The 27,710-nt window shown below is 43.5% G+C and overlaps 1 protein-coding gene across 3 annotated transcripts in view; it reads right to left on the reverse strand.

Annotated features, from left to right (window-relative positions):
- LOC129169699 (pre-B-cell leukemia transcription factor 1) overlaps positions 1–21,941 on the reverse strand; it is a 91,623-nt gene extending 69,682 nt beyond the window's left edge. The window contains exons 1-3 of one of the 3 annotated variants that reach the window (XM_054756348.1): positions 21,663–21,939; positions 21,363–21,588; positions 19,786–19,859 (exon numbers count right to left, since the gene is read on the reverse strand). In XM_054756348.1, coding sequence (XP_054612323.1) covers positions 19,786–19,859; positions 21,363–21,550 — 262 coding nt within the window. In that variant the 5' untranslated portion in view covers positions 21,551–21,588; positions 21,663–21,939. Of the gene's footprint in view, positions 1–19,785; positions 19,860–21,362 lie in introns of all 3 variants that reach the window. The other 2 variants (XM_054756357.1, XM_054756338.1) reach the window with 2 other exon arrangements.
- Positions 21,942–27,710: the final 5,769 nt, after the last annotated feature.

Here is a 27,710-nt window from a genome sequence, read left to right on the forward strand (position 1 = left end):
TAGACTACATTAAAACCGCTATTTTACTTGACTGCTGTTCTAAGGATTTGTCCACTACATGCGTTGTGAGTGCATAGTGAGCAACCATTAACTGTAACATTAACTGTCCGTTAATATGAATATGTGAAGCAGACCCAGATTTCTTTTTTGCATATAACATGAATATCATGTTGTATCAGGAAGTGGAGGAAGAGGAGAGTCAGGGTGAGGCGCACCTTTCCCGTCTCCTTGTTCTGCCCGTTTCCAGCTGCTTTAATTTGACACCTTGAGCATTGGAGGGGGTAGGGTTAACTAGGTGGGGGAGCAGAGAGACACAGCGGAATTCATTAAGGATGGTGAGCCTTCTCTCCCCTCAACGCTAATGACATCAGAGGTTAGCGGGGAGCAGGCGAGAGATTGGGAAAGGAGAGGGGAGTGGATGCACGGAATTATAATCACAGAGTGTATTTTCAATGGCAATTAAAAAGGATGCAGCTCACACATCAGCTGCTCGGAGCGACTACGTTGCCAAGTTTTTGTGTATTTCCGAGCAGCTTTTTAACATTCACATCGAATGAGAGACTGCAAAAAAATGGGCCCTTTTTCGCCTTTGACAGCCTTAATGCACTATGATGACACACCAACAAGCGATTGCAAGGAGAAAAAAACATTTATGCTACACTTTGCAGGTTGGATGGAGCACAATCAGACCTATTTTCAACATTGTGATTGCACCGTAATCTGCGGCTGAGGAATCAGGCTAATGGCGGTCTCAAACACAGCCATCCCTGGGGACCTTTCAGACAGATAAAGTGCTGGTTGAAAGTTATTGAAATGGCCAGCGGCACCTGCAATGAAAAGGCTTTCAAGAACTTTCCCCCCCCCCCTCCCCTTTGCGGATGGAGCAACAGTGGTGAGAGTAAGATGAGCCGTTTTAGCATTGCTGTCGTTTAACAACTCGCAGTCTGATGCCGGCTTTAAAGCTGGAAGGCAAATGATGGAGTTTTCGGAAGTTTCCGGAAAACAGCATTCAGGGACCTTTTTGACGCTCATTTCCATTTATCTACCTGTGACATTTCTCATGACGTACTCCCTGGCAAACTACCTAACTCATAAATCCAACTGAAGCCTATTAGTGGAGAACTTTTAAAGCTATCCTTCATTAATGTTAATAGGGTTTTTTAGTGGAGGCCAGTAGTGGTTAGGGCTACATGGCTGCTTTCCCAAGCTTGTTTAACAGGCTCCAGACAGAGACGGATGCTCCTGCTAGTCTGATAGGCTCTCGGTGCCATCTATCACCCAAAGGACCCACCCACGGAGTTGGCGTTCCATAACAAAGGGCAAGCAGGAACGCGGGTGATTGACAGCTTTATGTGTGCAGTGGCAAGTCAGACAGCCGAGTGCAGACGTGGGATCTGTTTCTAGCCTTGGTGCTGGAAATGAGTTGTGAGGAGGAGAAAAAAATAATGAGGAATCAATCAATATGCCTGCACATGAAAGAGTCCAAAAAACAAAACCCTAATGTTGCTGAGTAGGTCCAAAACTAATCAGGCAAACGAAGCTACCCGAGAGCAACATAAAGCGTAAATGAAGAGCTGTGTTGAGGCATAAACAGATATTATCATAAAGATTATTACCCCCGCACCTCCAGACTTACTAATTAGCGCAATAAACAACCATATTCCAAAATGTATGGCTCTGGTGTGCCATAACCCCCACCCCCCACACACACACGCACACACACAAACACATTCACGACATGTAAATACAGATACTGCACACGCACAAAAAAAAGAGCAGTGAGTAAATCCCAGCTCATCCATCAAAAATAGAAGCCATGTGCACACATAAAGCGCTGCCACAGATGTAATCACTTTACGCTCGCTCGTATATATTCTTGAAATGCAGACGGTGGGGGGCCCGGGCGTGTAGGACGTTTCAGGAGAGACACACTAAATTTGGACAGTAAGTAGTATCACCCCATCGGCGCGGTACACCGCACATTCGCAACGCCCCATTTAACTGCACACGGCGCTTCCCTCCGCCGCCCTCATTTGCATACTTCGGCAGGGCCCTGACGGATGAAGACGGATGGGCCTAAATCAGCCTCAGTGAAACAACTGTTTTATCAAGGTTAAACTATCCAAGAAGCTCTTAACCTCAGTGCCTTTATCATGTGACAGCTCGCCCCAATATCAATCTATCAATATGATCTTATTGGTGGGGATGGTGTAGCCTAGCAGAGGGGAGGGCGGGTGAGCCTCTTTATAAACTCAAGTAATGGCAGCATAAATGAATTTTATGCCTTTTAGGGAGGGGGGGGTTGGACTGCTAAACACGGTGCTGAAGGACCGTGTCCAATAAAATGGGCTACAAGGTGGCACCGTTTGCGAGATGAATAAAATGTAATAGGAGACGAGACGTTGGCCTCCGGGGATGAAGAGAGCCATGGGGTCGCGTCTCTGATTGTGATTATAAGGGGAAAATAGCAACAAGTGCTGCGAGCCTCCGTCTCGTGATGAATGGATGACACAATGGAAGTACAATAACAGCACAGCACTTAAAGCTACAGTATGTAGAAATTGACCGTAGCGTCAAAATAACTGGTACATAAATGATGGTAAACAAGCTAATTTTATAGCTTTGTAATATTTTGAATCTGTGATTTGAATCGATTGTGTGGAATTGACTGTTGATTAATCACTTCTTCAAGTGATTACTGCAAAATCAAGCACTCTACTTTGCTGCAACCAGCAGAGGTGCTGCTGTTGATCCAGTATCAACAAGTTTGTCACAGTTTGTACAAACGTGTGCCATTGCGCTGGCATGAGCGCTAACTTTCGCATTCAGACTTGTGTGCATGTTAGTTGTTCCGAACTAACGTGTACTTCAAGACATGCCTTTTCATTGGTATTTTGGATGTATAGTCATTATACTTTTAGTTACTTTAGTTTTTAGTTACTTTTAGTTACAGCAACCGTGAGGCAAGCAAACAAAAAAAACTAACTGTTGCTTTAATGAGGAGGCTTTCTGCATCATTTTTGGGTTGGATGGTTGAGCTGGAAGTTTTGCTAACATGCATAAAATATGTACACCGCATGACAAAGTTGATCCTCGCCACAAAAATGCACACAGTTTAAAAACGGAGCACCAAGACAACACTGTTTTTTTGGCTCACATTTTAGCACAAAGGCTGCAAGACTTTTACTGTTATGGTGTCATTACTCTGTGTGTTACTAAGAATTATTGTAATTTCTTTGTAATTAGACGATATTGTGTATTGTAAACTACCTCTCAAAAGTTTTGATCCCTTGAGGGTTCACTCTTTGTGTGCTAATGGGGGAGTCTGCTCGAATGTTTATGAGTTGCTGATGATTCCCAAGTAAGAAAATGAGTGCAATTTAGATCTTTTCAGAAGAAGTTAACTGTCCAGAACTAACACAGCTCAAGGCAAGATGGAGAACACAGGACGACAAAGTGACTCTTTTTGGGGGTCAAGACAAAGAACAGCATCGATGCATCATTAGGAATTATGCATTGAGAGAAACACATTATTAGGTATTATGTACAGAGAAACTGTTTCTACAAAATGCTGCAAACAAGTCAAGTAATGAGGCATCTGCAGTATGACAGTCCTGCTATAGCAATTCTGTTATGTAAAATGATGACATGAAAAAGCAAAACACCGAATATATTCACAGATGTTGTAGGATTCAGGATGATTTACACCCAAAAACAGTGATATCTCAGACGTCAAACACACTATAGTCTTTTATAGTTAGAAGTTGGACCAAATCATCCTCCAAAGTAAAAAAAAATCACCTGGTGAGCATCTTAAAGATTAACTCCACACACGTGATTTGCTTGTTCTATAGCTTATTCGTGAAGCTTCTGCAGAAGCTTAACAGTGATAGCAAAGACAAAACGTGATTATATCCACACAACAAGAGACGGCACTTATTCCGACAAACAAAAACGCTGCACGTGTCTGTCCCGACTGCTCAATACAATACGGCTCAAGCAACAATAAGCAATAATATGTCGAAATCAATAATACACAAAGAACAACAAGAGTGGAGACTGGGAAGTGACTCACCTCTCAAGCTCGAGCAGTAACCAGGCCTTCCTCTCCTTATTTTTACACTTGCATAACACTTAATGTTACTTAATTATACTTACATTCCATTTCAGCCAGCATCAAAGCAATAACTAGCATTAGCTATGAGTGCTAACCGCTAACTGGCTTGCTGCTATTGTTAGTTGCTAGGAGTACCAACATGCTAAAGAGGCAAGCTTTTATTTTCACGTTTACACTTGTGTGGTACTTATTGTTAAAAATGATATGTATATCGATGTATTAATGGTACAATGGTACTCTATGGCCTTTAAGAATGCTAGCGTAACAACACTTTAACCCTGGAAAAGTCCGTAAATGCTGGTGTATAAGCCGCTACTTTTTTCTTAAACTTTGAACCCTGTGGCTTATACAGTGGTGCGGATAATCTAAGGGTAAATTCTAATCTTGTGACTTCTCCATTACTTAAGAACTACTACTAATTGTTTAATTACTGTGCCGTTCGCAAGTCAGTGACGAAACGGTTGCTCTTTCTTTGGCAGGAGCCAATCACAAGCAATCAGTGCACTCAGAACAAGCTTGTGAACCCATTGGAAAGCGCAGGCAGTTATTATATACTGTATAACAGTATAACACCATAACAGCCGAACTCATGGTGGCATCTTACTAAGAGTACAAACAACACAAAATTCATCATACAGCCACTTAACACTCAAAAGGTGTACCTGACAAATATAGAAACATGTACCAATATGAGTTTAAAATGAAAGAAAGAACGCTTTTCAAGTTTTCCCATAATCTATTGCATCTGAGCAACGCATTCATTGAGGTGCTGCAATGACATCAGCCTTCCTCTGGGCTCTGGGTCCTCTGGCTCCCTCGGGTGGACATAGGTAGCATTGCAGCTCCATCCAACATTTTCTGTACTGCTTGTCCTCCAATGAACTGCTCTTCTTGCAGTAATGCATTATGGGTAGATGTTAAAATAGCTGCTGTTTGTTATTTTAAACACGTAATGGTGCTGGTAATGTATATTTCCTAGGTACATTTTTAGTGTTAAGTTGCTGTGTGATGAGTTCAATATTGTTGTAAGATGACACCGTGAGACCGTTATATTGAGTAATGACCTCCTGCAATTTCCAATGGGTTGGCAAGCTTGTCATGACTTTTTTCATAGCTCATGATTGGCTCCTGTCAAATAAAGAGCTGCCAAATTGGAGATTCGGGTAGGAAGGTTCCACTGTAAATTAACTGGAGCAGAAACAGCTACAAGCAAACCTACCCTCAAAGAACAACTGCAATTGTCGACAAAATAAATGTCTTCTCCTTTCATTTCTGAACTGCAAACAAAACATTATGAAGACTGACATTCCCTAAGAAACACTAACACAAAGAAAGTTCCCAAATTGGACTTTTTGAAGGAACAGTAAGTGAATTGATCAGTGAAAACTATCCTTAGTCACAATTATTTCTTTGTTCAAAGCCCGTCAAACCTTGTCATGTATGCCTTAAATGTTAGTGTTCACAAAATGGCTTAGGCTTACACTTGTGGTTTGGTACTCTGGTCGTGGTACCAAAAGCTGTGCAGTAAAGAACATATGCATAAAAGTAGGGATTTGATTGGGCTTAATTGGGCTTTCGTGACATACAGTATTACGTGGCGTAACTCAAATATTCCAAACTAAAATGCCATCGGCTGGGTTGAATCCGTTGGTTATTTTAATATTACTTTAATATTCTGTGATATGGGTTTCACAAAAAGCTTTTAAAACACACTTTTAAAGAGCAGAGCAGAGAAACAGCCCTTCAAAGGTATTTTCCCTTACATCGTAATTTCTGTAGCAGTTAGCTATCATTCTAACACTGGTCTGTGGTCCATGTAGCATTCACATTTGAGCTTCCAAAAGGACCTAGATCAATCTTTCAAGCAGTCTGGGTCCACCTGTTTGGAGCACACTAGAATTCAGATGATAGCGTTCTAACTTGACCAAACAAACTGTACTAGCAGAGCAAATGCACCAGTGTTCCTTGTAACCGAACCAAACATAACAAGCGTGAATGCACCCTTACAGCCCTTCCATGCCTGCCTAAGATGACCTTCGTGGCCCAAGCTCTGACCTCTGCACCTCATGCTCTTGTCCCCGCTGTGCTAAACGCTACCTGTGGTGTCACATCTGCCCTGTGGGAAGCCATCCAAAAATGCAGGTTCCAATCCCAAGAGAGCCCCAGCCTCCCTTACAACACACACATAGGCGGAAACAGCAGGTGCCGTTCTGCAGATTGCCAGCATGAGGCTGTTTGATTTTCCAGCCACAAAAAAAAGTGTGTCTAAATTTAACATCCCTCTGCGCTAAAGTATTTGTGTCTTTCTCTACAGTTCACAAATTCTTCCCTCCTTTTTTTTCCTCTCTCGTTCTTTGTGCGACGGTGCCGAGGTTACCCAGGCTCATCTGTGGCCTCCTTTGTCTCTCACGGCAACGGAAAGGTTTATTAACATAAATTAGAATAGCTCGCAGAGAGAGTAGCTTGTCGCTATGCGTTACCCACGGCAACCTCTCTACTCTCAATCCACCTGAGTGTGTGTGTGTAAATGTGTGTGTGGGTATGTGTGCAAAAGAGAGCGAGGGAGAGCGCACACTCCCCCTGCATCTAAATGTGCAAGTACTCTGAAACGATGGAAACACATCCACACCCATCTCTCCCTTCCCCTGATTAAAATAAATGGCGCTATCTGCACTGCGTGACTCACTACACTGTGGCATTACTAGCAGTAATTGAAACATCCAATCACGACGGAGCCATCAGCCCCCACTGCTTTTCTACCCAGCACCCCCCCATCTCACTTGGTGGCACCTGAGCGAGCGTTTGTATGGGAAGTAATATGGGATATGGATACAGGAGAGACATGCAGTATATTTGTCTTCGTGTGCAAGTGTCTGACGGCATGTGCAATGTATATACACTGTGTTTAAATGTGTGTGTGTGTGCGTACATGTGTGTGTGTGGTGGATATGGAGGCAGAGTGGCGCAGCCTCATTGATTGGTGTTGATTCCATCTGGGTGGCAAGCGGCGACTGACAGTGGATGTGAGCCCATGCGGAAGGCGACCATTAATCTTAGTCCTGTTTAAGCAGCATGTATTAATTTATGTCATTTTTAGTAAACCAGCCAGGAGAAGAGTGCTTGCCATCTAATGTTTGACTCCTCATCTAAAGCCAGAGCAGTAGTGTTGTTGTGTGTGTGTGTGTGTGTGTGAGTGTGTGTATGTGGGGGGATTTGCTTTGTACGATCCCAGCATGCTGCCAACACGCCACTTACATCTCTGTGGCAGGGTGCCAGAGGAATGAGACCCCACACCTTGACTTAAAGGTTAAAAAATGGCAGGGCAATCACCTCCATCAAAGACAATCGCAAATAAAGATGTATATGCTGAGTGGACCCAACATTAGGTACACCTGCACGCTCTAGTTTTGCTATGAAGTGTCGTTTTAATATGGCGTTATAAGTCAGTAATTTAAAAATTGCCTTTCTTCTATAAAGTAGCATGCACCACAGCTGACGAAGCTGCAAGGCATCATGGCAGGGGGGAAATGGTAGCGTTCCACATGTGTAAATAGTTGATTGGACATGTTGTGATTTACAGTATTGGTAGACCTGGTGTGTAGGTGCATTATTGTGTTAAATGTGTTAAATTGCACCGTGAGAGGTGTGCTGACAGGAGTCAAACCCTGTCATTCGTCGTCTATCTTAAAATGAACACTGCTATCTGGATGTAAACAGCTCGCAGAATGATGCACTGCATATTGTTCGAATAATTCATTCTCGGATCATTACCAGCAACAGCAAGAAGTTAATGCTTTTGATTGAATTGTTAGCTAAATTGTTAGCTAAAGTTTTTTGGAAAATTTTTCATTTCCACAAAAGGAAGAAACCTACGCATTCTGGCTTGTTGTGCAGTGTTGTTTTTGGCAGCCGTTTTATTTTAAGTCTTTGTCTTGGTCTTTTGGACAAAAATGCTTCTTTTATTAGTCACATTTTAGTTTTAGTCCTGTTTTAGTACTTTTTTGTGTATTGTTTTTACTGTATTTTTAATTGTATGTTATATTATTGGGTATGTTTGTGTAGTTTTGTGTTTATTGGCTGCTATGCAGCACTTTGGGCAGTTTACTGTTGGAAATGTGCTAGAGAAATAAATTTTACCTTGACCTTAATTGACATAAAACTAAAAACGTTTTAATCTAGTTTTAGTCAGTTTTGTTTTAATACAAAAATAAATAATAAAAATGTTTTTTTTATTATTATTTCTTAAGTATTGAAACTTGGATGAGGAAAAAAAAGAGGGGTTACAATTACTCTATCTCTGTATACAAAGTACACCTGCAGGTGAATACTAAATTAAATGTAGGTACAGCATATCTTAACAAACACAATATACACACGCATGTGGTCTATATTATGAATATATTACACATCTATACTGTATATTCATTCTGCACATCATTTGGGCAAAATACTAGCATGTTAAACAAATAGAGTTGCCTTAACTATCCAACAAGCAAAAATAGGTTTTGATATTATTAACCACCTGACTGGCACTCACCCAGCACTGAAGCTTTCTGACTGATCTTTTCTTTCTTTCTGAGCAATGGCCAAAATTATAATGTTTCTGTACTGTTGAGTTTGTTTTGCGTGTGTCCAAACTGAAAAAAGAGGGTACGCGCACCACGGTAGGGGCTGCATGACGTCCCTGACGTACCCTTTTGGCTTATGGCCCAAAGCTAGCAGACTCTATGTATGATAACAAAGCACATAAACTCCACCTGTTTAACATATCGCAACGTGCTGACAGAACATAAACACATAAAGAGATGGCCACACCGTCACTGAATGTAAACACGGCAAAAAATGATGCTAAATGATGTGTTCATTAAAACACATGGGGAACCACATCCATGTTTCAACATGACACATGACACTGTCCGGTCAAAAATCACTGCATGTTGTACAGCAGTGGTCACCAATCTTTTTCAGCCAAGAGCCCTGGTCTCGGCCGTGAACCTGCGCAGGATCTAACTAAAATTAGCCGACTACTTATCCAAGATGTCACAAAAGACCCCACAGCAACATCCAAAGAAATGCAGGCCTCACTTGCCTCAGTTAAGGTCAGTGTTCATGACTGGGCAAAAATGGCTTGCATGGCAGAGTTCCAAGACAAAAAACACTGCTGAAGAAAAAGAACATTAAAGCTCGTTTCAATTTTGCCAGGAAACATTTTGATGATCTCCAAGATTTTTGGGAAAATACTCTCTGGTCTGACGAGACAAAAGTTTGCGTTTTTTTAAGGTGTGTGTCCCATTACATCTGGCGTAAAAGTAAGGCTGTATTTCAGAAAAAGAACATCATACCAACAGTAAAATATGGTGGTGGTAGTGTGATGGTCTGGGGCTGTTTTGCTGCTTCAGGACCTGGAAGACTTGCTGTGATAAATGGAACCATGAATTCTGCTGTCTACCAAAAAATCCTGAAGGAAAATGTCAGGCCATCTGTTCGTGACCTCAAGCTGAAACTAACTTGGGTTCTGCAGCAGAACAATGATCCAAAACACACCAGCAAGTCCACCTTTGAATGGCTGAAGAAAAACAAAATGAAGACTCTGGAGTGGCCTACTCAAAGTCCTGACCTGAATCCTACTGAGATGCTGTGGCATGACCTTTAAAAGGCAGTTGGTGCTCGAAAACCCTCCAATGTGGCTGAATTACAACAATTCTGCAAAGATGAGTGGGTCAAAATTCCTCCACAGCGCGATAAGAGACTCATCACAAGTTATCGCAAACGCTTGATTGCAGTTGTTGCTGCCAAGGGTGGCCCAACCATTTATCAGGTTTAGGGGTCAATCACTTGGCAGCTTTGTGCTGCCAAAAAATTTAACTCTTATGAGCTATTTTTGTTGTCATTGTTATATTTGTCCCAACAAAGGTACCTTTAGTTGTATCAGGCATTAAAATGAACAAGAAACTGAAGTAACAAGGGTGGTCTAATAATATTTTCCATGACTGTATATATGCCTAGGAAAAAAGTATACAATATATATATACATCAAAATTATAAATACACTATATATATGTATATGTGTACAGTATATATAGTCTCACTCCTGTCATTTGTCGTTTGTACAGTATTCCCTCTTTTATCGCAGGGGATAGTTTCCCAAAATAGCCCGCAATAGGTGAAACACTTTATACACTTTTCTCAGACAGGCATTAACATTTCGTCACATTTTAAACACTCTCAAAGTTGAAATTTCATTTGAATTTTAATGATCAGTCTACTAGGTTGGACACACAAATTATTAAGTGACTCACGCATAGTAGGAGTAGTAATAATAGTTAAAACATATTACTCCTGCCGTCGTCCTCCTCCTCGGCCTACTCCTTGAACCGAAGACTCATTTAGCCGGTTAGCTGCTTCTTCTTCTTCTATTGTTTATTGCCGATTAGCAAGCAGCTCACGCAGTTAAGCTAGTTGGCTAGCGACGGCACAAAGGAGATTGATTGAAACGCGTACAATAGCGCACCGATTAGATCACTCTAATACACCAGAAGGACGCAGAACACAATGCGTGTTCATACGCTGTTAAAAAAAAAAAATCAGTGAAACAGCGAATCCACGAAAAGGTGAACTGCGATGTAGCGAGGGAACACTGCACTGTAATATGCTAGCTGCTTATTATTTTAAGAATTCAATTGAAGGTCTTGCTATCATTTCAGGCCGCTTGCCACGAAATGTACACTTAATCGGGCTAACAGTTAATGCTACCATGTGCAGTGCATTTCAACACATCAATATTATATTATGAGCAGAATTCCTCTCAGTCAAAAAATACAAAACCAATTTCCTCAAAAGGACATATTTGCCATGAATCTGGATGAAGGAGCAGATTGAGGTGTGTTTTTATTTATCATTTATTTTGTTTAGCAACCACTTTGTAACATGCATTTGAGCCGCCAACAAGACTGGAGTTATACATGCGGTATTCTATTTGAAATTCGCAAAAAGGGCTGATGTGACCAATGAGAAGCTAAACAGTATAATTCCGAGGTGCACGACTCATCCTGTGGGAGCACATCAGTTATAAGTGTCTCAACTGCAACAATATGAGCGGACGCACGGCCGACGTCCCAACAGTCCAATGCTTTGTGCAAATTCCAAAGGAGCTCTGAAAATCCAATCAAATCTAAACGACACCAATATCAAAAAACCACGGCAACTACAGTAATGTCAGCTAAGCTTTCTGGAAGACACTAAAAGCAGCTCCAGAGACAAGCATCTGATAAAAATAGAGGAACTCCACTCCGCCATCCAGCAAATTTCCTCTCTAAAGCAATTTTATATTCGATAAGTGGAGAGGCATTCTTAGCGTAATGGATCAGAATATGATCTCTGTCAGACGACTAAGAAGAACACAGCACCAGCGTGCAAAGCGGCCAGGACTGCTGCATCAGATAACCACAGAGAGAAGAAGTACAGGAAACGATAGATGAAGAAGCAATGCACTGAAAAAATGACATCCTCAAAAAAAAGAGCGACAAACAAACACCTTGCCATACGTTGACAGCCGGAAGATGACCATCCCTCAGCCAGATCTGTTATCACGGCTAATTACTACTCCCACCTCACATATACACGGCCATAATTAGCCTCTTAAAACATGATTAACATGTCTCAATTAAGCCAGTCAACATTTGCATAATATATTAGCCAGCCTAATTGCGAGTGAGTACACGTCAGAGGGGAGAAAAGACACGCGTGATAGCAGTGCTGCATGTACAAGAACATAAACAAGAAAGGCTAAACGGGAACCCACGTATGATATAAGTCACTTGAAAAGCAAACTGACAGTCAGCGCGTCCCCGCTTGGGACCGTCACATGTTTATTCTTATTCACTTAGATTCATATTTCTGGTGAACGCTCCCTATAAACTCGCAAATCAAAGCACAGCAGCATTTTCTCAGGAAAACTTCACTGCCACGTTTGAAGTTATTTATATTAAGTTATTTATGAGAGAACAGACAGGGTCCTGTTCGGCCTTATTTCCGTGGAAACTAAAACATGGGAGGGATGAGGGGTTAGTGGTGGGGGGGAGTATGGGGGGGGGATAAACTGCTGCTTCTGCACTTCCAAGCCAGGGACAGATATACTGTCCCGCAGATCGCACGAGGACACCAAGGACATAGCCATTAGTTTCAGGACAGCACCACATTGGAGACTAATGCCTCCATCTGTCAGTGGAGATGAGCAGAGGGTAACAAAGAGAGGCAACACTAACCTCTGAACTCATCATGGACAGCCATGTCAATTAAATACTGAAAAACAGCAGCGGAGGGAGCCATAGTGACCGGTCGGTCCACCGCCTCAACAAGTAGCTCCATCACTGTTACAAATGAAGGGTCATTTGGTGTTTTTTGGGGGAAATAAATGTTTTTCTCCATTCCTTCCAAATTAGCAGTGTTTTAATAACATTTCAGTCCATTGGAATGCATTGGCAGGGTCTTATGTGCATGCCAAAACAACAAGTGCGGCTATAACACCTACCCATTTTAAAACATGAGATGCCTGAAGAAGAACAATTTATTAATAAATGTATTCCATTTGGGGATAGACTGGACCATTCCAGCCATAAGTGAAACATTCCTCCAAACCAAATCTGCATCAAAATGTAGTGGTTTCTTCCACTGCTCATGCGCCACACCTCTACCAAGTCTTTGTGAAATGTATTTCTTGTCTAATCCTACTTACAAACTCATCAACCCTCCAACGGCAAATTAAACACTGAATTCACGCTGCGTAAAAATAGAAAATGGAGAAGCAGAGGTGGCGTTACTGAATGATAACAGTGAAAAAAAAAAGACCAAAAATAAAAATTGAGTCTGTATGGTTTAAAAGACAAAATGTCATATCAAAAGTACATTTTTGACCGATAGAGATGCAGGCTATAAACATGGCCTAATAAAACATGTTTTCATTGGGTTTTTAGCTACATACTTTTAACACGACATGCAGAAGACAATCACCTTTGCATTAAATGTGTACATTTTCATTTTCCAAATAGAAATTAGTTTTTAAGTTTGTAAATGGGTTTTCTGTATACTTCTCAGTCACCACAGAGTAGACATAGCCTTATGCCAACTACAGCTGAGAATCATCTATCGTCTTGAATCTCAATTAATCTTTATCCATTAATTATCCACTAGTGTCTAAGTCTGGGGTGCTCACACTTTTTTAGCCTCTGAGGTACTTTTTAAACGACCAAGTCCCAAAGATCTACCTACTACTATAAATATAGAAAGTATATATTTACTATATTTATTTAAAAAAAAATATGAGTAGGTATTTATGCAGGTTATACATGTATATCTGGAGTGCACACACTTTCTCAGCATGCAAGTACTTGTACAAGTCAAAATGATCTACCTCTTTCTATAAAACATATAACATATACAAAATATAACCAGTAAACTCTGAAATTCTATTGTAAATATGAATGATTAGTATTTTACATTCACATTTTCAAAGTTTACAGGTAATCAAAGTCGTCGCTATCATAATTCACTTCAATATGGAAATAAAGATACTGTAATTACACGTAACTCCTAAATAGTTGTGTACATAACCTGAGTACTGGTAATATGTCAGTCAAATTAGCTATTTAACGTTCATTAGGGCACACAGTTCATGTATTACATCCAGTTAGCATTTGCTGTCAAACATTACCGATATACAAGAATTTAAAATGACGATGCAAAAGACAATGCAGCCGAAGTCAAGGCAACATATTGAAAAGGTTTCACCAATGGGCACATTTTTAATTTCATCATGAAATAATAGTTTAAAAAGCGATCGTGTAGAAAACTATGATTTCTGTAGTAGAGTTCATGATGCGAAGCAAAGCCAGTAAACAGTACACTTTTTTTCTACGTAACTAGCCGCTACAAGTGAACAGATAACTTTTGTTATAGATATAGGCATCTTACCGCTGAGTTAGTTCACCCATAATCACAATAATAAAGATGAAAGTTGCATCTTCATGTGTAGCTTGAAACGCTGCGGGGGAGCAAGCGCGAATCAGGAGGGGAGCTTAATGTCATCTGACTGATGTCATATGACAACTACAAAGTGACGTTTACGTGATCGACCCAAACTACCTTGGCGATCTACCAGTAGCTCGCGATCGACATAATGGCCACCCCTGGTCCAAGTAATCACAACAACACACAATAAGTCTATTGGACGACATCACCAGGGCAATTTCTGCTGCATTTTAATGGAGAAGGACATCATCAAACTACACTGAGGGCACAACTCAGCACATTTGCTTGCCTTTGCTTTGCACCCAAATTTTAAAAACTGCTTCGTCCAGCACCAAGTGTGAAAGTGACCATATCAACTGAAAGGCGTGCTCGTGTCTAATTAGCGGCGAGGGGGCGCAGTTAGCTAGATGGACTGATTCAGCAGGTCTACCGGCTTTGATAGGTTCAAGCAGCGTAATGCATTATCCGTCTGATCACATTAGTCGTGCAGGAGCTCCCCTTCTGACCTGCATGTGGGTAATGTGAGGCTGCTGACACCAAAGCGGCCCGATGAAACAGTCCTTCGATGGAAAGACAAAGAAACGAAGAGAGAGGGAAAGCGTAGGTCTGAAATATGACACCCAGAAACACAAACTTGGTGTCTAGCTTGTCTTCCTTTAACCTGTACGTGCAAGCCGCTTCACAGGATGTGAGGCAAGAACAGGAAAGCAAAGTCTTCAGTGCTCTCAGGAACTGTTAAAACAATGATGGTCTTTTGAAAACAAGAGGTGGGGGGAAGGGGTAGCCTTCAAGTGGTGACACAAGGCTCATGTGGTTGTTTTTTTTTCCTTTTTTTTTTTTTTGCATGAAGCAGAGCTTGTTGCAGCTTGCTAAATACTCCCAACATGACCCTGGCACAAATATACGGCGGACGGGGAGGGGCGGGGTCATCAGTTAAGGCCTGCTTTACCCCACCATAGGCATGCGCTCCCGCCTTGTTTGTCAGCTGCTCGCCAGTGGACACCTCACCGCTGCAATGTCTCATATTGCTGCTGTCAACACTCACGCAGCCCAAAAGTAGAGGCACACGCACGTTTGGAAAGGCAACCATTTTTTTAAAGTGGATATAGAGTGGATCCCCACATTTGTATTTGTACTTTATTTATCCCACAGCGGGGAAATTCACTCATTCACACATGTTCGTGATTCAGCGTTTGCGTCCCCGCAAATTTGCAGATTGTTGGTAAAAAAAATATATACAGTATACATATATATATATTTTTTTATTATTTATTGAATTGTTTCTCCAAAAATAGGCTGTCATATACACATGATCATAAGTCATTACTGGAATTCCCACAAACAAGCAGTGTGGATTATGTAGGCACGGCTTGGAGAAACTTCTCGGACAGCTACCCGGGACAACCAGCGGCGTAGAGAAGCCGCGTACCCCCACTAGCCACAGTAGACAGGAAGCGCGGATGTAGCCCTAGCGTGAGGGACCAGGCTAAAGGCTAGACCGTGACTGACTCAGATTCCGTCTGTTCTATGGATCATCTTTGATCATTAAATAGTGGTGAGTACCTTTAGAATTTAAAATGTAAAAGTCTTTAATAAGTGTGTGAGGAATATTATAGGGCTGAAACCTTAATTGTGGTTCTCGCGCCACTAGGCATGGGCTGGTCACCAGTTTCAAAGTATACCGCGATATGAGTCACGGTTTCAAAACCACTAAAATTTTCCGTCATGCTGTTCCTGCGGTATGAGAGAAAGTGGAGGTCAGAAATCCCTCAGGTCGTGTGCAGTATCATGAACCCTCCGCCCCCTGTGCAAAGGTCTGCAGGCTGTATGAAGTATGAATGTCCCGATTCGATCTTCAGGATCAGGATCTGCTGCCGATCGGGCCGATCCGGTTTCCGTATAACGTTCATAACTCTGGGCCACACTCCAACATGGTCGGTGCGGTAATGCGCCTCAAAGCTGGTTGCCACTCGACTCCCGCCACCCACAACAAGAAGAAAACGCAACACAATCATGTAGACATGTTCGCAGTGTACCGTGGTGGTTAGTTTCACTTTGGACGTTGGATATTCAGGTCCGTAGCTACAGCGGTAGTTCTCCCTCACTGTGCCCGGACTGCTGTATCATGGTGCGGGCCGCTCAATCGTGGCGGAATCTCATCACAAACATTACTAAACATGTCAAAACTGTGGCGAAAACCCTTAGAAACTCCTCTGTTGCAAGGAGGGAGCGTGAATGGAAGCTAGCGGGGTTAGCTTAGTTTAGCAGACTGTCTAGTGCAGGTGTGTGTGTATATGTGTGTGCGCAACTCAGGCTCAGATATTCTCACCGTGCTGTGTTTTACCGCTTTAATGTAAGGACCATTTTATAATGTAAGGACCATTTTATAATGCCCACTCACAATGTGCAGGTTCTGAGTGAAAAAAGAAGAAAGGGCCATTTATTCTTGCACCCAGCTCAAATCAACCATCAATTGCCGACCATCACAATAAGAGCGGTCTTTGTCACAATTGTCTAATTGTGTAAACAAAATAACGGTATCTATAACCATGGGAAATGATTAGTCCTACCCTAAAAGTATTTTGCACACCCATTTTTTCTTATTTTATCTTTTATTGGATGGACTTTTATTGGATTAAGGACCTGACTCACAGTGATTTGTTACAAAAGCCAAACAATATTGTTGGTCATGCTGTGTAATAAAAAAGTAAATTCAGCGTAAATTTGCATTATTTGTAATGCTTTGAAGAGCTATTTTCATAACCATATTCAATTCCACAAATTCATGTTAGTAACAAAAGATTTAAAAAACAAAAAAGAAAAAATCGTGACCGGATCGGCTCGGCAAGACTATAAAAGAAATCGAATCGGATCGGAAGCCAAAAAATGTGCATCAGGACATCCCTAGTATCAAGGCTGAAGGAGGCAAGTCCCCCGAACTTCCCCTTCATCTAAAACGACCAAATCGGTTGTTTGAGAATACTTCAGCTACTGTAAAAATACAGACGGCCATGACTTGGAGGAAGAAGGTCACCCAACGGAGCAAAACGTGCTTGCACATGGCGGCAGCAAGAGGAGACAACACATCGAACATAATCTACGGGAGCACCTCCGCTTTGCTAGCTACCATTTGCATCTGGCATTTGTGAAACAAATGTTATAAACTTGCTACTGAGGAAGATGTGGCAACGCCAGCCAGCTAACGTGACACGAAGAACAGAAGCACAAGCGTAATGTTACGTTTTACTTTAACGCTACAAAACTATCTCAAGTTGTGACCTGAACATTCACCACGCTATGAAATAATAATGTAACATCGCAAGGTTTTTTTCAGTTCTTTATGTTGTGATCTTCTTGAGCCACTTGGTGATTGCATTTAATTGCATTTTGTGTTGTTCTTTTACTAAGAAATTATTTATGCTGTTGTGACTTCAGAACTGCATTTATGTATTATGATTTATTGAGAAAGAATTCAGTTATATTTCAAAATGTATTTTAAGCACAGATATTCCACTTCCATCCCGTTTTTTTTGTATGTTCAACAGAATTGTTTTTTTCTCTTTTTTTCAATAGTGACATTTCAAAATAACACATTTTAGAGCTACAATTAAAATACCTACCCGTGAAACCATGATATTTATGCCTAAGGTGATCATACAGCCATTTGTTTGGGTTAAATCTTTTTATGACTACATGAGTTACATTATAGACTGGAGCTAGGGAGCGAAAAACTCCTGGATCAGCACCTTTCACCAGATCTGCATCCAAACTTAATGAGTTCTACGTTTGCCCATGTACCACCCCTCTGTCGAAATAGTTTTTTCGAATCCTGCTCACTAATCCACCTACGAACGGCAAACACAACATGGAATTAAAAGTGAGGAAAAAGTTGAGGAAAAGGGGACTCATCGGTACACACAAAGAGCAGGCTGGAGTTGGAGTAGTCCTGAAATCTGAACATTAAAATTAAAAAAAGATTCAAATCTTTCATTGGCTGTTTACGTAGCTTCATACTTTTAACAGGACAATCAGCAGACAACAAATTCCTGTACCTCCCCTTACCATGAAATGTGGGTATTGTAATTCATAATTTGTTTGACATCACACATGAGAAATGAAACAATGAGACCGTCTGAAATTTGAGTTTTGGAAACTCTCCATCCTGACTAAAATGTCTATATGGTATAAAACACAACATTTCATACAAAGATGATGTATATTTTGATGAACAACTCTGTCAATAGAGTTCATCCAATAGGGATGCATGATATGCATGGCTTTTTAGACAACAATTTAAAAAGAAAAAGCACGGTGCATGCCTACATGAAGAGGATACAGACCTGACAAATTACAGGCTACTCGCATACACTGCACTCAGCACATTTGGCTGTAAATGCCATGCTGAAGGTTTGACTCACTTTCTCTGTCACACGCAGTGAACGGATTTTGAAGACGAGGGTCGCCATTAAGTCCTGCGAAAGGATGTTCTAACTTTGGAGGAAAAAAACAGCAAAGGGGATCATTTCCAAACTTGGTGGTGATATGTGCAGAAAATGGGGAACCTCTCCTTTGTTGCCAAGAATGGTGGGAAGAGAAGGGAAGGGGAGGCACAGGGAGCAGCCAGGAAAAGGTCCAAGTCACTTTGTTCTTCTTTTTGGAAAGCGAACTCCAGTTGAACCCAGGGAGACGCCAGACAGTTTACAAAGAGCCAGGCATTACTGTCTCACTTTTCCGAGCCTTGCAATTTAGAAAGAGGGCCCCAACCTACTATGGATTCCTCCTTGCAAGAGAGAGAGCACTCTTTAACCTTTATAAATCTGGAGAAAATCCTCCAGTGTCTTTTGGTTCCCTTCTCCGCTCACTGCCAAACTCTGACTCATAGGAATAAAACGTCCATGTTGAATTAAGTGTTTATTTTCAGCTGTCTGCGCGGCGGCGAACTCAACAACAGCAGGCGCGCACAAAGACGAGGGTGTCTTAAAAACCTCTGACAGCTTTTTCGCGGCGCAAGCTCAAAGACGAGGTCAAACTGCAGACTTTGTTTTATTTTCCAGCCTCGAAAAGCCATTTCTCAAACGAGCCGCTGCTCGGCCATATCCCTCCCGAGATTAATCACAGGCTTTCATCATGTGAGTCGCTCCGGTTTAATTTGCTGCTAAGTGAGTAATAATTCACACATTCCTTTTCATGACTTTGACCCTTGTTGCAAACATAAACAGAAAATCCCACCCCTCCACCCCCACCCGCCCTCTACCATACTCCTCTCCCTGACTAGCCTCTGCATGTAAAACAGCTCACTTAGCAAACACCGTCAAACTCGGCCAAGGGGAGCTGACAGAGGGTGAGAAAGCCCAGCCCGGAAAGAGGCAAGCGGTCACCGTGAAAACACTCCTGTGTATTGTGTGCCACTCTGCTGGGGACGCACCACGACTCACGTGCGTGGCGTGTGACGTTTGTCAGGGGACACCGAGACACGACATGTACAGAAACAATGCAATACATGCTGTGTGTGGCTTATGATTATGGCACATGACAGCGAGATGGACAGATCAACAGATCGAAAGATGGATCGATAGATGGACGGATGGATAGGTGGATAGATAGACACATACATACATATATAGAAAGAAAATAAAACTGACCTGTTTTCTCCTTTATTTCACACAAGACATTGAAGAGAGCAGGTTTCATTCTGTGGCAGTTCAGTGCATGTTTCCTAAAAAGAGAGGACACTTTCCTGATTAATAGGTACACATAGTATAGCAAATACTACTTTTGAATAATACGCAAGCCACTTATCTTTATTGAAGATTATGAAAAGACTAGATCAAGGCATTAAAGACGAAAAACATAACAAAAAGGTACAATTTTTTCAGCATAAAACATCTAAAATCTTCCATTTGGAACACATTAAAGGACAACAATGTATTTTTTTTTTTACATTTAAACCACATACATCATACAGTAAATGCAGCGTGCAACACAACAACACTAGTCAGTTACACTTCAAACACTTCAAATGTTGTTAAATATTACTCGTACCACAACTGGAAACTATGCAGGAGGAGGATGTGCAACATCATCAATGTGGTAAATATTAAAGAGCAACTATGTGATATTTTCCTATTTAACCCATAGTTGTAGGTATGTCCTACCACACAGTAAACACAAGTCAGCTGCACAGTGTCTCAGAAATGCATTTTGCGTGTATATTTTTGCATGTACAACAGTACCACTACTGGGAACTACCTAGGATGATGAGCAACACATGCAGCAAGCTTCAATTAGAAGAATAACAATATATTTGCTTTTTAAGGTTTGTCACAAATCACTCCCTCTGAAGATAAATTGACATGCTGCACACCCCCCTGCATAGTTTCCAGCAGTGTTACTACTCGTATTTAAAATATGCATATGCAAAAGGCATTTGAGATGTTGTGCAACTGAGGAGTGTTGTAGTGATGCATTTTGTATTTACTGTATGGAAAAAAAACAATAACTGTGTATTCAGTGTAAAGTACTGCACAGATGTTGCACATCCTTGCATAGTTTCCAGTAGTGGTATGTATTTTAGGTGTTGTGCAACTGAGTAGTGTTGTTGTGTTACATTGTGTATTTACTGTATGGTTAAAAACACCTGGTAACTATAGCTATAAAAACCCGGGGGGAAAAGCTCATATAATGTAATCCATACAGTTAAGACAATGCGAGACAACAGTGATGACTGTTTTAGTTGGAAACTAAGCATGAGGATATGCAACATGTCCAGCTATCATCAGCACATTAAACAGCAATTTCTATTTCAATACGCTTTATATTTGCGCCATAATTACTTTAAGTTTTTCCCCCCACCACAGTAAACACACAACACCTCAAATGCATAATGCATTTATATTATGTTTCAAATCTGAAATGACATTACTAACTATGCAGGAGAGGCTCTGCAACATGTCATTAGGATGATAAGCTTGTTTGAGTGAAAGTAGAACGGAGCTGGAAAAATATCAAATTAGTCATATTTGGAAGGGGGGGAAGTTTTAATTAATTAAACGATTAATTGTGAAACCTTCCAGCACTCGTGTGGGCGTAATTCTCTTTATCCGAGGAGCATGCAGTCTTCAGTGCAAGCATCCATCATGAATGCCTTACGTTGTGATGTTTTATTATTGTTGCTATATTTAAAAAAAATAACAAACACGTGTTGTGAGTGCATTCTCACCTCGCTTGTGCTTCGTCCAAGCTTTGGTCGGTGATGGTCATGATTTGCTGTAATATGTCTCCGATGTCCTGCTTCCTTCCCTCGCCGTCCGTCCCCGCCGTGCCATCCGGCAAATGCTGCGCCAGGCCGGGGTGTCCGGCCATGCCTACCCCGTGAGAGTGCATCAAGCGAGGCTGCTCGTCCATCATCGATCCTGCCTTCTTTCTGCCTCACCTCCAACTTTTCACTTTTTTGTGGAATAAAAAGGCAATGCAAGAGAGATGGGAGATGGTGGTGGAAAAGAAAGGAAATATTCCTTACAGAAATTCCTCTGGATTCCTCTCGCCGCGCCTCCTCGGTGAGCTTTTCTAGATTTGGGAGGAGGGAGACTGACTAAGACTGACTAAGCCTCTCTCTCGCTCCCTCTCTCTCTTTCTGTCTGTCTCTCTCTTTCGTTTTCTCTTTCTTTCTCTTCCTATTGCTGCTTTAGCTGAAACCCGATCTGAATCTCTGCTTTTGGCTTTGGCCACTGCTGCAGATGTTACTGGGAGACAACGAATAATAGATGATCCTAATGGCATTAAAAGTGTCGCGCATCCCAAAACACACACCATGTGCTTTCCCCTGTGGAGGATTTTGAGCGTAAAGGGTGTTGTTGTTTCTTCATATGTGTTAACTATGTCGGCAGATCGATGCAAATATCGATCATATCGATACCGATCGTTTTATCCGTATCGGATCAATATTAGCGGTATGAGATCAATATTTTACAGTGCTTTTTATGTTTATTATCACCAATATATGTGTGTGTTTTGTTCTGTTGTTCAAATATATTGTGTACATTGTTGTCTTATTTACAAACTCAACTTAACATTTTTTTACAGTATTTTAAAATAAACATACAAGTTTTCATGTAACCCGAATAAGATTGGTGTTCATGTCACTCACCGCTGTCTCATATTTACGTACGTGTCCATAGCACATGCACATGAACAAAAGCAGTCTCAGAGAAGCCACCGACAATTTGGAGTAATTGTGTGATTATGATAGACTATGCATTCAGTGATAGCACACGTTAGTAGCTACATTTTTGCCAAATCGCTATCATTAGCTGATAACAGACATAACTAATGTGTACGTGTGTTTGTGTGGGTTACATGGGGCCTGGCTTGCAGTGTCGGAGCAGGAAGAAGCTGCTTTAATAATGCTTGCAGAATATTCAAAAGTTAGCAACCCCCCCAACCAAGGCAGGCAGCACCTTTAACTGTAGAGGTGGCTGGATTGATTCAAATATTGCTAGTACAGGTACCAAGGGTAGTATTAGTATCGTGTCGATACAAGCGTGGTGGGATTGATATTCTACGTTCATTTTCACAAATATCTGTATTTTTCGATGTGTTGTTCAAACTGTTTCATTGTCCATCCATCCATTTTCTATGCCGCTTGTCCTCATTAGGGTCGCGGGGGTATGCTGGAGCCTATCACAGCTGGCTTTGGGCAGCGTACACCCTGGACTGGTCGCCAGGGCATCGTTACATTGTTGATATTGATATTCATATCTATCCATCCATCCATTTATTTTCTATACCGCTTGTCCTCGCTAGGACATGTGAGGACCTCACTAGGTTTGCTGGAGCCTATCCCAGGTGTCTTAGGGCGAGAGGTGGGGTACACCCTGGAATGGTCACCAGTCAATCGCCGGGCACATATAGACCAATAAACCTTCACACTCACACCTATGGACACTTTAGAGTCTCCAATTAACCTACCATGCATATTTTTGGAATGCGTGGTATCCTGAGACAACCCAAGCGACATACAAATTCCACACAGAGATGTTCCAACGGAGATACGAACCCATGATCTCTTGACTGTAACGCCAACATGCTAACCATTAGGCCACCGTGCAAAAAGCCATATGATCTGGAAGAGAGCCAGATCTGCACTAGTACAATGTATTTTGCAAACAATTGTATGTAATAAAGGGAATCATTTTATTATGGTGTGGATAGTGTTACATTGTCTTTTTTACGGGTGTATTAAATAGTGTCACATTGTTCAGCAATCACCAGTCCAGGGTGTACACCGCCTCTCGCCTAAAGTCAGCTGGGATAGGCTCCAGCATACCCGCGACCCTGGTGGATGGATGGATGGATGTTCAGCAATCAGTTTGTTCATAAAACACTGTCATTATCCATCCATCCATCTTCTATAACGCTTATCCTACATTGTTAATACGATTGGCAAAATCACAAAATCATTCAACGAGCTTGAACATTTTCAACTCAAACGTATCGTTTTCGGTTCGGTACCAGGTCCTGTATTTACTTGGTGTCGGAATTTGTAGTATCATTCACCTGGCGTCTTAACTAACTCCTAATGAGGGAGTGCATGGAAAGTCTCCATTGGAGAAGAAGGAGCGCTCAAGTCCCACCTCGCTCCTCTCCTGAGACGTCAATCACCCATCCCGGGGAAGGTGGGACACTGTAATAAACATAAAGAGATGTGACCATGCCGTGATGGATAGAGAGTGAATATGGAGCCTAATAAATAACACTGAGTGGCAGTGACCCAACAGGACAGCACGGAGGTGCTTTGGAAAAAGACACTCTGTCACCCTGCACCATATTTTAACCCCCCCTTGAATATTTACATCCGTGTAATCAGTCAAAGGCAGGATAAATCAAAATGAATTCAGTGTAGCAGGTTGAGGGAGCTTTACAAGTGTCGCCACACACACAAAGGTAACCATGATGAATGGTCCTCCATGACACTCTGCTGTGTTTTTAATTGCTCCATGTCTTATTAAGGTCTCTTTACGACCCGAGAAAGGCAAGTCTCAACTTTCACAATGTTACCAATGTCACAGTTTGCACTCTGTCTGTGCCCTTTGCACTTCCCTGTCTTCTCCTGGGTGTGTCCTCTGTTGCAGGAGCCCGGTCACCGGCTGGAGGCGGGACTACTGGGCGCACCTGCCCCTGATGATCTCCAGCCTCATTTAAACTGAGGGATTACACCTGGGAGACGCTGGATTATTCTCGATGGTTTGTGTCACGTCTACGGACTAGTCTGCTCTGACCTCTCTTCCATTACACCCTTGTTGCAGCAAGGGGAACTCTCCTTTCCCTCCTGAGGACCCATCCGTTCCCGGCGTCTCCCAGGGTGTGCGCCCCGTGCTCCCGGCTCTCCAGCTGGAAACCCCAGGTCTCCTCCAAGTCAGGTTTTCATGGTGCATTTATGTTCAGCCTTTTTTGCCACGCACCATCGCCCTCTGTTTAGTTAAAAGACATTATTAAAGACATTCTTACCTGCACACCTGTCTCCTGCCTCTGCATCTGGGGTCCCACGCCTACCACGCGTAACAGAATAATCCAGCCAGTAATGGACCCCGCGGAGGTGGACCCGAGCAGGCTTGCTCTCCGCAATTTGGCACAGCGCCTGAAGGCGCAGGAGGATCAGTTCGAAGCCCTGGGCCACGGCCTCAAGGGCATGGCGGAGCGCCAGGACGCACGCTTTGAGGTCCTAGAATCTCAGCTCCAAACCCTCCTTGCAGCGCTACAACTTCGATCCCCATCCACTGAGCCCCCGTCCCCGGGGGGCTCTGCGCCAGACCAAACGGCACCTCTCCCCCGAGAGGACAGCACCGCGGCAGCCTGCCCACAGCTGTCTCGACCAGAAAGCTTCTCCGGAGAGTCGGGTGATGTGCGGGCGTTCCTCACGAAGTGCGAACTACACTTCGAACTTCAATCCGCGGCCTTCCGCACGGAACGAGCCCGGGTGGCCTTCGCCATCTCTCACCTGACCGGCAAGGCGGGGACGTGGGCCACGGCGGAATGGAACCGTCACTCGGAGGTCTGCTCCTCCTACCCCGCCTTTGCCAAGGCGTTGGAGCAAATATTCCAACGGACCCCGCCGGGACGTGAGGCCGCGCGCACGCTGCTGAGGCTGCGCCAGGGGCCACGCAGCGTCTCCGACTATGCCATCGAGTTCCGCGCCCTCTCGGCGGAGACAGACTGGAGTCCGTCGGCGCAACTGGATGTATTCCTCGTGGGGCTAGCGGACCGCATTCGGGACCACATGATCCCTCTGGCAACTCCGGACACACTCGATGACCTCATCGCGCTCGCCGTACTCATTGAAAAGAGGCTACAGGAGCGTGAGCTGGACCGGAGCCTACACCGAGGGCGTGTCCCCAGCAGCCTCGGCGATCGTCGTTACGCCGGCCGCCCGCTGCCGTTCTTGGAGTCACCCCCGACGCTGGCCATCGATGAACCTATGCAACTGGGAGGAAGTCGTCTCACGCCGGCAGAGAGGAGGCGTCGCACCCAACTGCACCTGTGTATATACTGCGGCAGTGCAGACCACACCATCAGCCGCTGTCCCATCCGCCCTGACAGCCAACGCTCACAAGCTTCCCGACGCCCCATCGGTGCTGGTTCGCCAGAGAGAGCTGCCTCGCCGGGCCGAGCGGCATCTGACCCCGCCCCCAGCCGCCTGCAGCTAACAGGTACACTCTCCTGGGCCGACAGGGAAATAGACCTGAAAACATTTGTTGACTCTGGAGCAGACGATTGCTTTATTGACGAGTCACTAGTAAAACGCCTTGCCATACCGGTTGTCAAGTTACCTAACCCCAAGATAGTTCGTTCATTGGATGGGCGCCCTCTGGCGTATGTCACGCACCAGACACACTCACTCTCTCTCCGCGTCTCCGGCAATCACCACGAGGTCATGAAATTTTTTGTTATTCCTTCACGTTCCGCTCCCGTTGTCTTAGGGCTCACTTGGCTCCATACACATAATCCTCACGTTGACTGGGTCAAATCGTCAATTATAAACTGGAGCGTGTTTTGCCATTCGCATTGCCTTAGGTCGGCGTGCCCTCGCCCCTCCCTCACACGCGACACCAAGCATGAGGAAATAGACCTTTCCCTGGTTCCCTCCGCTTATCACGACCTCCGAGAGGTTTTCAGTAAAGACAGGGCTCGCTCCCTTCCGCCACATCGCCCCTACGATTGTTGTATTGAGCTCCTTCCAGGCGCAGCGCTCCCCACCTCGCGCTTGTACAATATCTCTCGACCGGAGAGAGAGGCGCTCGAGGAATATATCTCTTCCTCCCTCGCTTCGGGACTCATCCGCCCATCATCCTCTCCGGTAGCAGCAGGTTTCTTTTTTATAGAGAAAAAGGACAAATCTTTACGCCCCTGTATAGATTATAGGGCCCTTAACGACATAACTATTAAAAATAAATATCCTCTGCCATTGCTAGACTCCGCCTTTAATACACTCCATGCAGCCAATATCTTCTCTAAACTGGATCTCCGGAGTGCCTACCACCTGGTCCGCATGCGTGAGGGTGATGAATGGAAGACTGCTTTTAACACCCCCCTCGGGCATTTCGAGTACTTGGTCATGCCTTTCGGGCTCACTAACGCCCCCGCAGTCTTTCAGAGTTTCCTTAACGACATCCTTCGCGACATGCTGGGGCGCTTTGTGTTCGTGTACCTCGATGACATACTCATTTTCTCCCGCACGCTAGAGGAGCACGTCCAGCAAGTCCGGCTGGTTCTTCAAAGGCTCCAAGAGAATAGGTTATTTGTTAAAGCGGAGAAATGCTCCTTTCATACCACCTCTACTCCTTTTCTTGGGTTTATAGTGGAAAAAGGGCAACTGAAGGCCGACCCTGCCAAGATTCAGGCTGTGGTCGAGTGGCCCGTTCCTACATCAAGAAAGCTCCTTCAGAGGTTCCTGGGGTTTGCTAACTTCTACCGCCGCTTTATCCGGGATTTTAGTAGAGTAGCGGAACCTCTAACCAAGCTCACATCTACCAAGGTGCCGTTTACGTGGACGCATGATGCCGACTCCTCTTTTTCCAAATTAAAATCATTATTTACCAGCGCTCCAGTACTGATTCACCCTGACCCTGCATCTCAATTCTTTGTCGAGGTGGATGCGTCTGACACAGGTGTAGGAGCGGTGCTTTCTCAGCGCTCCACTGACCGGAAGCTGCACCCCTGTGCCTTCTTCTCACGCCGCCTGACTCCAGCAGAACGCAATTATGATATTGGCAACAGGGAACTATTGGCCGTGGTACTGGCGTTGCAGGAATGGAGGCACTGGCTGGAGGGCTCCGAACTCCCCTTCGTGGTTCTCACCGATCACCGGAACCTGGCGTACCTCAGAACAGCCCAGAGGCTCAACCCGAGACAGGCACGGTGGGCACTCTTCTTCACAAGGTTCAATTTTTCTCTGACTTTTCGCCCAGGGTCCCAAAATGGCAAGCCGGACGCCCTTTCCCGGCTGAATTCCCCGCCGACGGAGGACACCCACCGAGAGACTATCATCCCCCAAAACCGGATCTTGGGCGCC

This window comes from Dunckerocampus dactyliophorus, chromosome 2, assembly GCF_027744805.1.
Source record: "Dunckerocampus dactyliophorus isolate RoL2022-P2 chromosome 2, RoL_Ddac_1.1, whole genome shotgun sequence".
In the NCBI taxonomy this organism is placed as follows: domain Eukaryota; kingdom Metazoa; phylum Chordata; class Actinopteri; order Syngnathiformes; family Syngnathidae; genus Dunckerocampus; species Dunckerocampus dactyliophorus.